Source organism: Lutra lutra, chromosome X, assembly GCF_902655055.1.
Source record: "Lutra lutra chromosome X, mLutLut1.2, whole genome shotgun sequence".
Classification (NCBI taxonomy): domain Eukaryota; kingdom Metazoa; phylum Chordata; class Mammalia; order Carnivora; family Mustelidae; genus Lutra; species Lutra lutra.
In genome coordinates, this window is record NC_062296.1 from 83,821,208 (window position 1) to 83,834,244 (window position 13,037).

The following is a 13,037-nucleotide window of genomic DNA, read 5'->3' on the forward strand; positions in this document are numbered from 1 at the left end:
TTGAGGTCTTTGTAAATCTAGAAAAGAGTGTAACAGCTTTTTGATGATCAGGAGGTGCCAGGACCTGCAAATTTATGGACTGTTTGACTCAGCCTCATTGAAACTCTAACATATTCTGCCCTTTAGATTCTGGTCCTTTTTGAATATTACAGAATTACCTGAGGTCAATACAGTTCTCTTTTGGAACTGTTCATGGATGTCTGTCCACGAAGCAGAGGCAGGGGTAGTAGAAAATGTGGAGGAAACAGGAATGGAAATCCCACCTTGCCATTTTACAAGCTGTTTGCTCGTGGGCAAACTGGCTTTCATTTTGGGAGCATTTTCCTCTATAAAGTGAGAAGAACCAATTTATAATGTGGACAGGTTAGAAATATTAAATGAGCTAGCACAGGCAAAGTACTTAAGGCATGCGTGGCAAACTGAGTATCAGTAGATCCTTGTTTTTCTTTCCCAACTCTGTACTCCTTTTAGGGGCTCTGAGTATTACTAGATTGGCCTCCGTTTATCTCTAGTTCTAAAAACTATGTGGGATTCATGGCAACTCTGGGACCCCGTATGATTATGAGGTATAGTTGAATAGGACAAAATTTCAGATACGCCCAAAGTTCTTCAGACTCTTTGGGTCTCTCAGAAAGCAGGGGTGTGTGAATAGGAAGGACCAGTGCTAATTCTCTTCCCATATTCCTTAAAATCGAATTACTAAGATAACTGAGTAGACTTAAATCAGGTCTGCGGCTAACTAGGTCTGAGTCACAATACACGGAGCTTGTTCAAAACCGGACTTGCTGCTGATAATAAGTTTGGAACTCATTAAAAGATAGCAAAACCGTGTGTTCAGGCATATAAAACAACTGAAAATAAAATAGTTAAAATCTTGTTCCTTGGTGGGTGCAAGTCTCCGGCTTCCTGATGGGACATGGCATGACTATGCTCTTCAGTGACATAAGCTCTCTCTCATGCTGTTCTTAACTCAGCAAGTATAAGAAACTCAGTGTGCCAAGAAAGAGGATTTTCAAACCAGATCTAAGATAATCAGCATTTTATAAAAACCATGTAATGCTTCAGAATATATCTCTACCCTTTGAGGTGAGAAAGGGCTTGAGCCCTGGAGTTGTACCTCAGTTCAACACGTGGCTCTGTAGACAGCTAGCTTGGTGACTGATCCGAGGCAAGTTATTTCGCCTTTATTTCCTCCTACATCAAACACAGATGAGAAGCATTCTTACCTCCTGGTGGTGGTGAAGATTAACTAACGTGTCGGGTATAAGGGGGCAGAGAGGCCGGTCAGCATTAAGTATTATTAGTGTTCGCTTTGAGGATGGCGTGTAGCACGCCAAGATGGCTCTCTGCAGGGCCTTTTGCTGGGTGTGTTGGACTGTTTTATTGGTATTGGACAGCTGCTGTGGCATGAGGATTTGTTTTAATTGAGATACTACTGATCACAAAATTTATCCTTTCAGAGTGAATTTACTGGTTTTTAGTATAGTCACAAAGTTGTGCATCTGTCACCACTGTTTAATGGCAGGACATTTTCAACACTCCACAGAGAAGTCCTGTAACCCCGTAACCTGTTGTCATTCCCTGTTTCTCCCTTCCCTCAGCCCCTGGCAACCACTCACCTACTTTCTGTCTCTAGGGATTTCCTATTCTGGACGTTTCATATAAATGCAGTCGTATGATATGAGGTCTTTTGTGGCTAACTGCTTTCATGTAGCATATTGTTTTCAACATTGCTGCATGTTGTAGCATGAATATTCCTTTTATGGCTGAATAATATTCCATTGTATGGATAACCACATTTTGTCTATCCCCTCACCAGTTGGTGGGTGTTTGGGTTCTTTCCACTTTTTGGCTATGGTGAATTTTGGTGCCGTGAATATTCATGCGTAAGTTTCTGTGTGGACATATGTTTTCATCTATCTTGGGTACATACCTGGGGTTGGAATTGCTGGGTCCTGTGATAGCTCTGTATTCAACTTCTTGATGAACTACCAGACAGTTTTCCACAGTGGCTGCCTCATTTTACATCCCCATCAGCAGTGTATGAACGGGTCAGTTTCTTCACATCCTCACAAGTATTTGCTATTGTTCATCTTTAAAAAAAAAAAAAGATTCAGAAAAAAAATCATTTAAAACCTTTAACTTTTTTTTCCTCTTTTTTTTAATTAACATATAATGTATTATTAGCCCCAGGAGTACGGGTTTGTGAATCACCAGGTTTACACACTTCACAGCACTCACCATAACACATACCCTCCCCAATATCCATAACCCAGCCACCCTCTCCCTCCCCCCTCCCCCCAGCAACCCTCAGTTTGTTTTGTGAGATTAAGAGTCTCTTATGTAAAACCTTTAACTTTATCCTAATTCTACTTCCTTCTTAAAATAAGAAAAAAAAACTGTTGATTTTATCCTTTTGTCTTAGAAATTCAATCTATGAAATTGATCTTGTTACTGTTTTTGCACAAACCTATTTAATCAAGTCAGCATTTAGATTTTTTTTTTAACTTATTTGACAGAGATCACAAGGAGAGAGAGAGAGAGAGAGAGAGGAGGAAGCAGGCTCACTTTCCAGCAGAGAGCCCGATGCGGGACTCGATCCCAGGACCCCGAGATCATGACCTGAGCCGAAGGCAGAGGCTCAACCCACTGAGCCACCCAGGCAGCCCCAGCATTTAGATTTCTGTAGAAATTCAGAAGAAATGAAATATGAAATCATAAATCACAGGATGTAGCAATTTCCCACCTGTGTGATCTTTTCTTTCCTCAAATAGTTATATGCAAACTCTGTGTGTGTGTTTGCCCACCGTTGTATTCCCATTGCCTTGAGCTCAGTTCAGAGCTGTTGAATGAATGAAGACTTTGCAAAGGAATACATAGGACAGAGGATACTTACACTGTAATGCATTTAAGTTTTGATTAGTATTTATTCCCTAATACATAAGGTAATCTTTCCCAAGCAAACCTAATGCTGGGACATTCTGTCTAGTCTCAGAGACCCTATTCTCCCCCCCCCAACTTCTGACCAATCTCTTATTCTAATATCCTCATGTCTTCTCCTGACCCACTCTTTCTGCCTCTTGTATCCACTCTTACTAAGTTCCATACAGTGTTACCAAGGTGTTGTTCTGTATATATAGGTATGGTGTGTGGGGGATAAAGCAGCTTCAAAATAAAATCAGTAGACTTCGGGAGGACATCAGACTGCTGAGACTTTCCTTTTAGCTACACAGGGCATAGAAAACGTCCAGTGAAAAGGTATATACCAAGTCCTTGTCCTCGTTGAGCTTACAGTTTAATGGTAGGAGAAAATAAATAAATACATGTTGGTGGGTGATAAGTGAAAGTAAGGCAAAAGAGGAAGCTTAATAGGACAAGAGTGATATGTGTGGTGTGATTTTATTTAGGTAGTTATGGAATGCACTTAGGATTTTTTTTTTAATTGAGCAGGGATGTGAATTAAGTGAGGGAGTTAGCGGTAAGGTTTTTTAGGGGATAGTATTTTAAGAGAAGAAACTAAAGGGAAAGACCCTCAGGCAGAATCGTGCTTATTTCAGGACTAGAAAGCAGACCCTTAAGATTGTAACACAGTGGGAAAGGAAGAGAGTGGGTAGGTAAGGCCAGATTGCAAAGAACCTTGGAGGACATGATGACTTTGTAGTTTACTCTGGGTGAGATTATAAAACATTTTGAGTTCTAACCCAAGAAGAAATATAATCTCATTTAAATTTTAAAAGATTCACCCTGGTTGCTGGGTAGAGAATTGACTATAAGAGCAAAAGAAAAATCATTTCTTTCTCATGTAGAGAAAGATTACAGTCAGGAAGTCAGAGCATGGTAGGTAGGGTAGACTTGCTCCTCAGATATCTTCTGCATGTGGTGTCTGCCTCATGGCCCAGGAGGGGTGTTTGTGCCTTGGCCATCATGTCCATATTCTAGCCTTGTCATTAAAGACTTCATGGAATTTATGCAAGCAGCTCCAGCAACTTTGGTCAAAATTTAGTCTCATGGCCATACCTAGCTGCAAGGAGGCTGAGAAATCGTTTCTTTAACTTGGACACTCTTTTGCCTGGTCATAGATCTATCAGACGATTTACATTTTTTTATTATGGCAAAATGTACATATAATAAATTTTGCCATTTTAACCATTTTTAAATGTGCGATGCATTGGCTTGAAGTACATTGACAGTGTTGTGCAGCCGTTCACACTGTGCACTTCCACAGTTTTTTCATCTTCTCAAACAAAAGTTCTGTATCATGTAAAGAGTAACTCCCCATTCCCTTTACTCTCAGCCCCTGATAACCTCTATTCTTTCTATCTCTGTGAATTTGCCTATTCTAGGTACCTCATATATATAAGTGGAATCATATATTAATTGTCCATTTGTTTCTGGCTTATTTTGCATAGAATAATGTTTTCATCCATGTTGTGTCATGTGTCAGAATTTCATTTTTTAAAAAAATTTCACTCCTTCGGGGCTCCTGGGTGGCTCAGTGGGTTAAGCCTCTGCCTTCAGCTCAGGTCATGATCCCGGGGTCCTGGGATCGAGCCCCACATCAGGCTCTCTGCTCAGCGGGGAGCCTGCTTCCACCTCCTCTCTCTGCCTGCCTCTCTGTCTACTTGTGATCTCTGTCTGTCAAATAAAAAAAAAAAATTTCACTCCTTCATAAGGCTGAATAATATTCCATTGTATATACTACATTTATTTGTCTATTTTTCTGTTGATGGACATTTACTTTGTTTCCATCTTCTGGCTACTGTAAATAATGCTGTCAGGGACATTGATGGCATCATCTTTTTGATCATAGCTATCTTAGTAGGTATAAAATGTTATTGCATTGTGGTTTTGATTTACATATCTCTAATGGCTAATGATGTTGGGCATCTTTTCATGTCCCTTTTGTGTGTCTTCTTTGGAGAAATACCTTTCTAAATCCTTTGCCCATGTTTTAAATTGGATTATTTTATTTTTATTATTGAGATGTAAGTTCTTTATATATTCTGTACATTACTCCATTATCCAGATAAATGCTTTGCAAAGAGGATTTTTTTAAAGTCCATTGTTTTACTTACAAAAGTTGTAGTATATTCTAATGGCAAACATTTAGAAGTATATAATAAGGTATAAAATAAAAATATAAGGCATTCTTAATTTCATGAGTCAGAGATGGCCACTGTTAATACATTTCCTGTCATTTATTTTTTCTGGGCACACATGTAGTATATTTTAGATAATTAAAATTATCCTTGGGGCACCTGGCTGGCATGTGACTCTTGGTCTCATGGTTGTGAGTTCGGGCCCCGCAATGGGTGTAGAGATTACTTAAAAATAAAAAATCTTGGGCGCCTGGGTGACTGCGTCAGCCAAGCGGCTGCCTTCAGCCCAAGTCATGATCCTGGAGTCCCAGGATCCAGTCCTGCATCAGGCTCCCTGCTCAGAGGGGAGTCTGCTTCTCCCTCTACCCCCTCACGCCGCTCTCATGCTCTCTCTCACTCTCTCTCAAGCAAATAAATAAAATCTTTTAAAAAAAGAAAAATAAAAAAAAATTTTTAAGTAGGCTCCACACACAATGTGGGGCTCAAACCATGACCCCGAGATCAAGAGTCAATTGCTCTTACCAGTTGAGCCAGCCAGGCACCCCCACGAAAAATTTTTTTTAATTATCCTCCAAATAGAGCTTTGCACCCTACTCTTTTGACTTACTATCATATCATGAGCATTTTGCCAGAACATGAGAGTTTTTAACATTTCATAATACTCTGATTAGTATTCCATGTCAGGTTTGGGGGGGTCAAAACTAGGGCCACAAAATGAACCACCCACAGGGCCTCCTGTGGGGATCACAGCTTGCTGGCTAAGATAGGCAGGTGCACCAGCATTTATGAACGTGCGTGGTATGCGTGAAGGCTTTCGAATGCTTCATGTGCACGTAGCAGGGATATCTAGTCCACCTCCGAGGACCCTGGAACAGTGCAGTTGGAACTAAATCTTGAAATTGATCTACGTGGAAGGAAATTATAATAGAAGGGATTGCTCACGTGAACTGGAGGAGGCAGGAGAGATTGTGTGTGTCGGGAACTGTGAAGGGCTAAATGTTTCCAATGCCCAGTGTGCGTATGGGGGAGGTGGGAACAGAGCGACCAGTGACACAGCAAGAGCCAGAGCGGGAAGGGCCTGGAAGGTCATGATGAGGAGTGTGGATTTTACCCTGATGTCAGTGGGGGACCCATGGAAGGGATTGAGGCAGAGCGGAGGCGGCGAGCAGTTTGTTCACCACAGAGCAGGAAGGGTCAGAGGAACGTTGTGGGGAGATGTGGGGTGTGACAGGGAGAGGACTGCCCCAGGGCTGTGAAAATGAGGCCCCTCTTCCTTGGAAGAGAAGCCCAAGAAAGGACCTTCCCTCCCAGGTCCGGCTGCCTGAGAAGAGGACTTGGTGGCCTCTGGACATTGTGACGACAGGAGAGGGGACCTATCCTTTGCTCCCATGGCCCAGCAATGACAGAGGCCTCAGCTCTACCAGTGAGGGAGCCTGAGCCAGTGACATTCTTTGGTGCTTTCATTAAAAAGAGTCTGTCAGCAAGGTGGGTGGCCCAGTGCTGCCAAAGTCTCAAGAGCAGTGACGATCTTCCCTCAGAAAACACGCATTCCACAGCTGGTTTCGGGGGTTACAGCCCCCAGGAAACCTGTCCTTGGACCCCAGATCGAGAACCCTGGTCCAAACCTTATTTCCCCCTATTGCTGATTTTCAACTTAGCTAAATAATGTTTGTTGAAAAAACGAAGGTTTTAGCCCTGGTAACTGTCATTTCGTCTGTAATTTTAGTAGTGATAGATCTTTGAGGTTTGTTGTTGTTTGTTTGTTTGTTTGTTTTCACTGTTGTGCTGCTTTAATTGTCTCTGAAGGGGGCAATTTGATTTCTCTTTTTCACTTGTTGGGTAAAGGTAGACTAATAAAATATTCTTAACTTTGTCTCTTTCATTTTATTAGGAATGATCAGCCCTCCAGTTTTTCGAGGTTGAAGAGTACTCATGCTGATGAATTCCAAAAACCTACGGATTTTTTAAAGTCAAATTTTAGAAAATTTATTCAGAAACCTCACATGGTAAGATTGCAGTTTTAAATTTTTCATTTTTGTATACTCCATTCTCCTCACATGTATCTATATGTATAGAGATCACCAGTATTTTTCTAACTCTTCATTAAGTACATGTTAGGGTTCTGTTGCTCAGTGTTAATAATCTGTTGAGTCTTACCCGTATGACAGAGGAGATCATTATCTCTGATTTAGTAGGATTTTATTTATTTATTATAGTACTAGCTTTCTTAAGATTTTTTTCCTTTAGATTTTTTGAGAACTTCTTTATTAAGATATGATTTACATACCATAAAATTTTCACCCATTTTAGGTATACAATTTAGTGATATTTTATTTTATTTTTTTTATTTTTTTTAAAGATTTTATTTATTTATTTGACAGAAAAGATCACAAGTAGGCAGAGAGGCAGGCAGAGAGAGAGAGGAAGGGAAGCAGGCTCCTTGCTGAGCAGAGAGCCCGATGCGGGGCTCGATCCCAGGACCCTGAGATCATGACCTGAGCCGAAGGCAGTGGCTTAACCCACTGAGCCACCCAGGCGCCCCAACAATTTAGTGATATTTTATAAATCTGCAAAGATATGTAACCATCACCATAATCCAGTTTTATAACCTTTTATGACCCCCCGGTAATAGGCCTCATGATTATTTGGTTATTCCCCGTGCCCACCCCTCGCTAACCACTAATCTACTTTCTCTCTCTAAAGATCTGCCCTTTCATAAGAGTTCAGAATATGGCAGCTGGTTTTCAAAGTAAGAGCAAACAAGTGACAGCTAGAGAGTTGGAAGCCAGAGTCCGCTTGTAATCTAATCTTGGAAGTGATGTTCTATCACTTCTGTCATATGCTCTTTGTAAGAAGCAAGTCACTAGGTCTAGCTCACACTCAAGGGAAAGGGGATGACATAGGGGCCTGGATACTAGAGTGGGGGGGCTCACTGGGAGCCTGGTCAGAAGCTGTCTGGTACAGTCCTCCCTCCGAGCCCCTGAATTCACCTCCCTTCACTTGCAAAATACGCCGTTCCCTACCATGGTGCCCCAGAGTCTCATCTCATTACATGTATTCTTGTGCACTTACTCCAATTTATAGACTTAGTATCACTTCAAGATGAAAAAAATTAAAAAAAAAAGTGATTGCTATGTAAAGGGTTTTATATGACTTTTTTTTTTTTTAAACTGCGGGGAGAGAGAAAGGTGTGGAAGAGGAAGACTTGTGAGAAGCACAGCAAATGGAATAGCAAATGGAATGAATAGAAGGTCGTAAGACTTGATTTTGGAAAAAAGAAACTTCAGAATGCGCCCCATCTTCTCTGTTCCCATTAAAGGGTTCTGGTTCTTTGCAGTTATAGTCTTAATGCTCTGACTTTCGATACTTCCCTAGTCATGGCAGGAGCGTCCCATCGGATTAGTTATCTGAGTCAGCAAAACCTGCCTCCTGCAGTGTTGAGAATTTGTTTTCTTCTTAGGCAGTGGGAACTCTTTAACAATGGTTTGGTTCTTTCCTGGATGCCTGAAAAAATACTGGATGTATAGTCCATTTTCCAAAAGGTCACACATTGTGTTATATAGGAGTATTTTTTTTAAAGATTTTATTTATTTATTTGAGAGAGAGGCAGTGAGAGAGCATGAGCGAGGAGAAGGTCAGAGGGAGAAGCAGACTCCCCGTGGAGCTGGGAGCCCGATTCGGGACTCGATCCCGGGACTCCGGGATCATGACCTGAGCCGAAGGCAGTCGTCCAACCAACTGAGCCACCCAGGCGTCCCATACAGGAGTATTTTTTTAAATACTTCTCACATTCATGAATTAAACTAGCTTCTCACAAACTAGCACAGGTTACGTGAAGGAGGATATATGTATGTTCCTGCACTAAGCTACATGCTACATGTTTTGTGTTTTCAATCCTATACATTTATTTATTATTTTTTTAAGATTTTATTTGTTTACTTGACAGAGAGAGAGAGGTCATAAGTAGGCAGAGTGGCAGGCAGAGGGGGAGGGGGAAGCAGGCTCCGGCTGAGCAGAGAGCCTGATTCAGGGCTCGATCCCAGGACCCTGAGATCATGACCTGAGCCGAAGGCAGAGGCTTAACCCACTGAGCCACCCAGGTGCCCCTAATCCTATACATTTAAAATGTGTTTTTTTTTTTAACTTTTTATTGAAGTGTAGTTGACACTGCGTTATAGTAATTTCAGGTGTACAACACGATGATTCAAATAATCTTTGTGTTATGCTATGTTCAGCACAAGTGTAGCTACTGTCACTGCACAGCATTTTACAGTAGCACTTACAATATCCCTATGCCGTACCTTTCCCCTCTGTGACTTTTTCATTCTATGAGTTACTCATTTCATAACTGAAAGCCTAGATCTCCCACACCCTTTCACCCATTTTACCCAACTCCTCACCCCCTCTCCTCCAGCAACTATCAGTTTGTTTTCTGTCTCTTTGGGTCTTTGTCTGCTTTTTGTTTGTTTATTCATTTTCTTTTGGTTTTCATATTCCACATACAAGTGAAATCATATGGTATTTGTCTTTCTCTGATTGATTTCATTTAGTGTAATACCCTCTAGGTCTATTCATGTTGTCGCAAATGGCAAGATCTCATTCTTTTTTTTTTTTTTTTTAAAGATTTTATTTATTTATTTGACAGACAGAAATCACAAGCAGGCAGAGAGGCAGGCAGAGAGAGAGAGGGAGAAGCAGGCTTCCCGCCGAGGAGAGAGCCCAATGCGGGGCTCGATCCCAGGACCCTGGGATCATGACCTGAGCTGAAGGCAGAGGCTTTAACCCACTGAGCCACCCAGGCGCCCCTCATTCTTTTTTTTTTTAAAAGATTTTATTTATTTATTTGACAGACAGAGATCACAAGTACGCAGAGAGGCAGGCAGAGAGAGAGGGGGAAGCGGGCTCCCTACAGAGCAGAGTGCCCGATGCGGGGCTCCATCCCAGGACCCTGGGATCACGACCCAAGCCGAAGGCAGAGGATTTAACCACTGTGCCACCCAGGCGCCCCAAGATCTCATTCTTTTTTATGACCAAGTAATAGTCCATTGTGTATATACCATATTTCTTTATCCATTCATCTATCGATAGACACTTAGGAGGCTTCCGTATCTTGCCTATTTTAAATAATAGTGTAATAAACTGGGGTGCATATATCTTTTTGAATTACTGTTTTCATTTTCTTTAGGTAAATACCCAGTATTGGAATTACTAGGTTTTATGGTTTTTCTATTTTTAATTTTTGGGGGACCCTCCTTAGTGTTTCCCAGCGGCTGTACCAGTTTACATTCCCACTAACAGTGCCTGAGGGATCCTTTTTCTCCACATCCTTGCCAACACTTATTTCTTGTGTTTTTGATTCTAGCCATTCTGACAGGTGTGAGATGGTATCTTGTTTTAGTGTTAATTTGCATTTCCCTGATAATTAATGGTGTTGAGCATCTTTTCATGTGTCTGTTGGCCATCTGGATGTCTTCTTTAGAAAAATGTCCATTCACGTCCTCTGCCCAAAACCGGTATTTTTTAAATGATAAAATGAACTTTTAAAAATAAAATTTAAATATATTAATCTATACTAATACTTTTTTCATGCAGAATTATACTATGCAGAGAAAAGACATCATTACTCAGAAACCCTTTGGAGTTGAGGGAAGACGTCAAAACACAGCAGGCTTTAGAAGACCTTTTAAGGTATTGAGTGTTACTTTCCATTTAATTCTAGCTTTGTGTTTATGCTTTGAGCATCTTCTAAGTGTTAGTAAACTAAAAGCTGCTTTTGTGATATTTCAAATAGTAGCTATAAACTAATATTTCTGGACATAAATTTGTAGTTAACTATAATCAGTTTAATGATAGCCCCTTTCCTCAGGACTTGAGTTTCAGGTATTTTTTTAACCATTGGAACCCTTTTTCAAAGATTACATGGAAAACACAAATATATAAAACGGATACAGATGGGCTGGCTCTTGATGAAGAGGCAGACAAGGTTCTAGACCTTCCATTTAAGCCTGCCCCTTTACCTCTAAGAAGTAAATGCATGGCTTTGTAACTTCCAGAGTGCACAGAAAATCCTGCCTGTAGGCATACAACCCTCAGAGGACTTTTGCATCATCTGAGAAAAATTCTGGTCCAGTAGCTTTGTTAAAGCCTGTTTCATTGCATTCCAATTGTTTGTGTAGCTATGTCTGATATAAGTGATTAATTATTCAGAACACCTCATCCCACAGACATACGAATAAGAATGATAACATAAAGTACTGTATTTCTTTCCTTTTTCTCAGAAGTTGACATATTTTGGGGGGAACCTGGGTGTCTCAGTCCGTTAAGCATCTGAATTTGACTAAGAGCATGATCTCAGGGTCCTGGGATCGAGCCCTGTATTGGGCTCTGTGCTCAGCAGGGAGTCTGCTTCTCCCTCTTCCTCTGCCCCTACTCCCAACTTGTGCTCTCTTTCTCTCTCTCTCTCTTTCTCAAATAAATAAAATCTTAAAAAAAAAAGAAATTGACATACTTTTAAAATCCATTTTGATGGAATTCCCTGCTTATGATTGGTATTTTATTAATATATTTTTAAAAGATATTATTTATGGGGCGCCTGGGTGGCTCAGTGGGTTAAAACCTCTGCCTTTGGCTCAGGTCATGATCCCAGGGTCCTAGAATCGAGCCGCGCATCAGGCTCTCTGCTCAGCTGGGAGCTTGCTTCCTCCTCTCTCTCTGCCTGCCTCTCTGCGTACTTGTGATCTCTGTCTGTCAAATAAAAAAATAAAATCTTTTAAAAAGAAGATTTTATTTATTTGAACAAGAAAGAGAGCATGAGAGGGGATAGGGACAGAGAGAGAGGAAGAAGCAGACTTCCTGCTGAGCAGGGAGCCCAAAGCAGGGATCAGTCCCAGAACCGTGGGATCACAACCCGAGCCAAAGACAGACACTTAACTGACTGAGCCAGCCAGGTACCCCACTTTATTAATATTTTTAACTCTACAGAACCTCTTTCCCCATCCCTCCAAAAGAAAGGAAAATAATCTAGGCTTTTTTTGTGAGCAGCCTGGATAGAGTAGTTAGCTCATTAGGAGAAAATTAATAGGAGCATAAAGGTAGTATAAACTGGCCCCAAACCATAGACTAAGAGGTAGTTGAGTGGTCTTCCATTAATACCTGGCTCATTGAGAGCATAATTCCTAGATATCGGAAGATTTTTTCCATTTGTAATAACACAATTTGAAGGCATTGTGCAGATAACCTTTTTAGCCAGTGTTTCATATACCTAAAAACAGGTGTGACATTAGATTTTCAAAAATAGCAGTGGCCATAGAATATAAACCTGTTTTATACTATCTTTTAATCTTGCATCCTGAGCCACAAAATCAGCTGAAAATGTGACATCTGTGTAACTGAGAGGCAGTGTAGCTGGGCTTTCTGGTGTGAGTGCTTCCTATTGGTCAGATACAGCTTGTAGTATTTTTCTAAGATCCTTACAAGTCCTATTTCCTATTACCCTTTCTTCTTAAGGAAAATATCTTTAATATTAATTAGTTTTAAATGTTTTTAAAATATATGCAATAATCTTTTCTTTTGACCAATCATTTAAAGCTGTGTAATATTATATGATTGTTTAGAAATTCATAATTCTTCAGAGTAAAATTGGAAGGAGAAATAATCCTTTCTAAGAAAAGGAGCTATTTTATTAAAATTTGCTTTTTAATGGACTAATTCAAAGCAAGATAGTAGTCACTTTATTAGAAATGTAAAAATGAACAGTGTAAATTTCAAGATCAGCTCTGATATGTCAAATTTGCACAGGTAGTTTTAATGAAACTATAGTGTCTTACTCTAATTATATCTTATCCGAATTTTTTGTAGCCTTAAGAAAATAACTGGAAAATAGGCCTGGCATAAATGCTTTTTTAAATAAAGTAATGTGCTTCATTATGTATGACATAC

At 40.4% G+C, this 13,037-nt stretch overlaps 1 protein-coding gene across 9 annotated transcripts in view; it reads left to right on the forward strand.

The window, feature by feature from the left end:
• Positions 1-13,037, forward strand: part of BCLAF3 (BCLAF1 and THRAP3 family member 3) — a 60,086-nt gene that overhangs the window by 35,270 nt on the left and 11,779 nt on the right. For 8 of the 9 annotated variants that reach the window (XM_047715620.1, XM_047715616.1, XM_047715614.1 and 5 more), the window contains 2 exons: positions 6,991-7,105; positions 10,692-10,787. In XM_047715620.1, coding sequence (XP_047571576.1) covers positions 6,991-7,105; positions 10,692-10,787 — 211 coding nt within the window. Of the gene's footprint in view, positions 1-6,990; positions 7,106-10,691; positions 10,788-13,037 lie in introns of those variants that run through there. The other variant, XR_007124739.1, reaches the window with a different exon arrangement.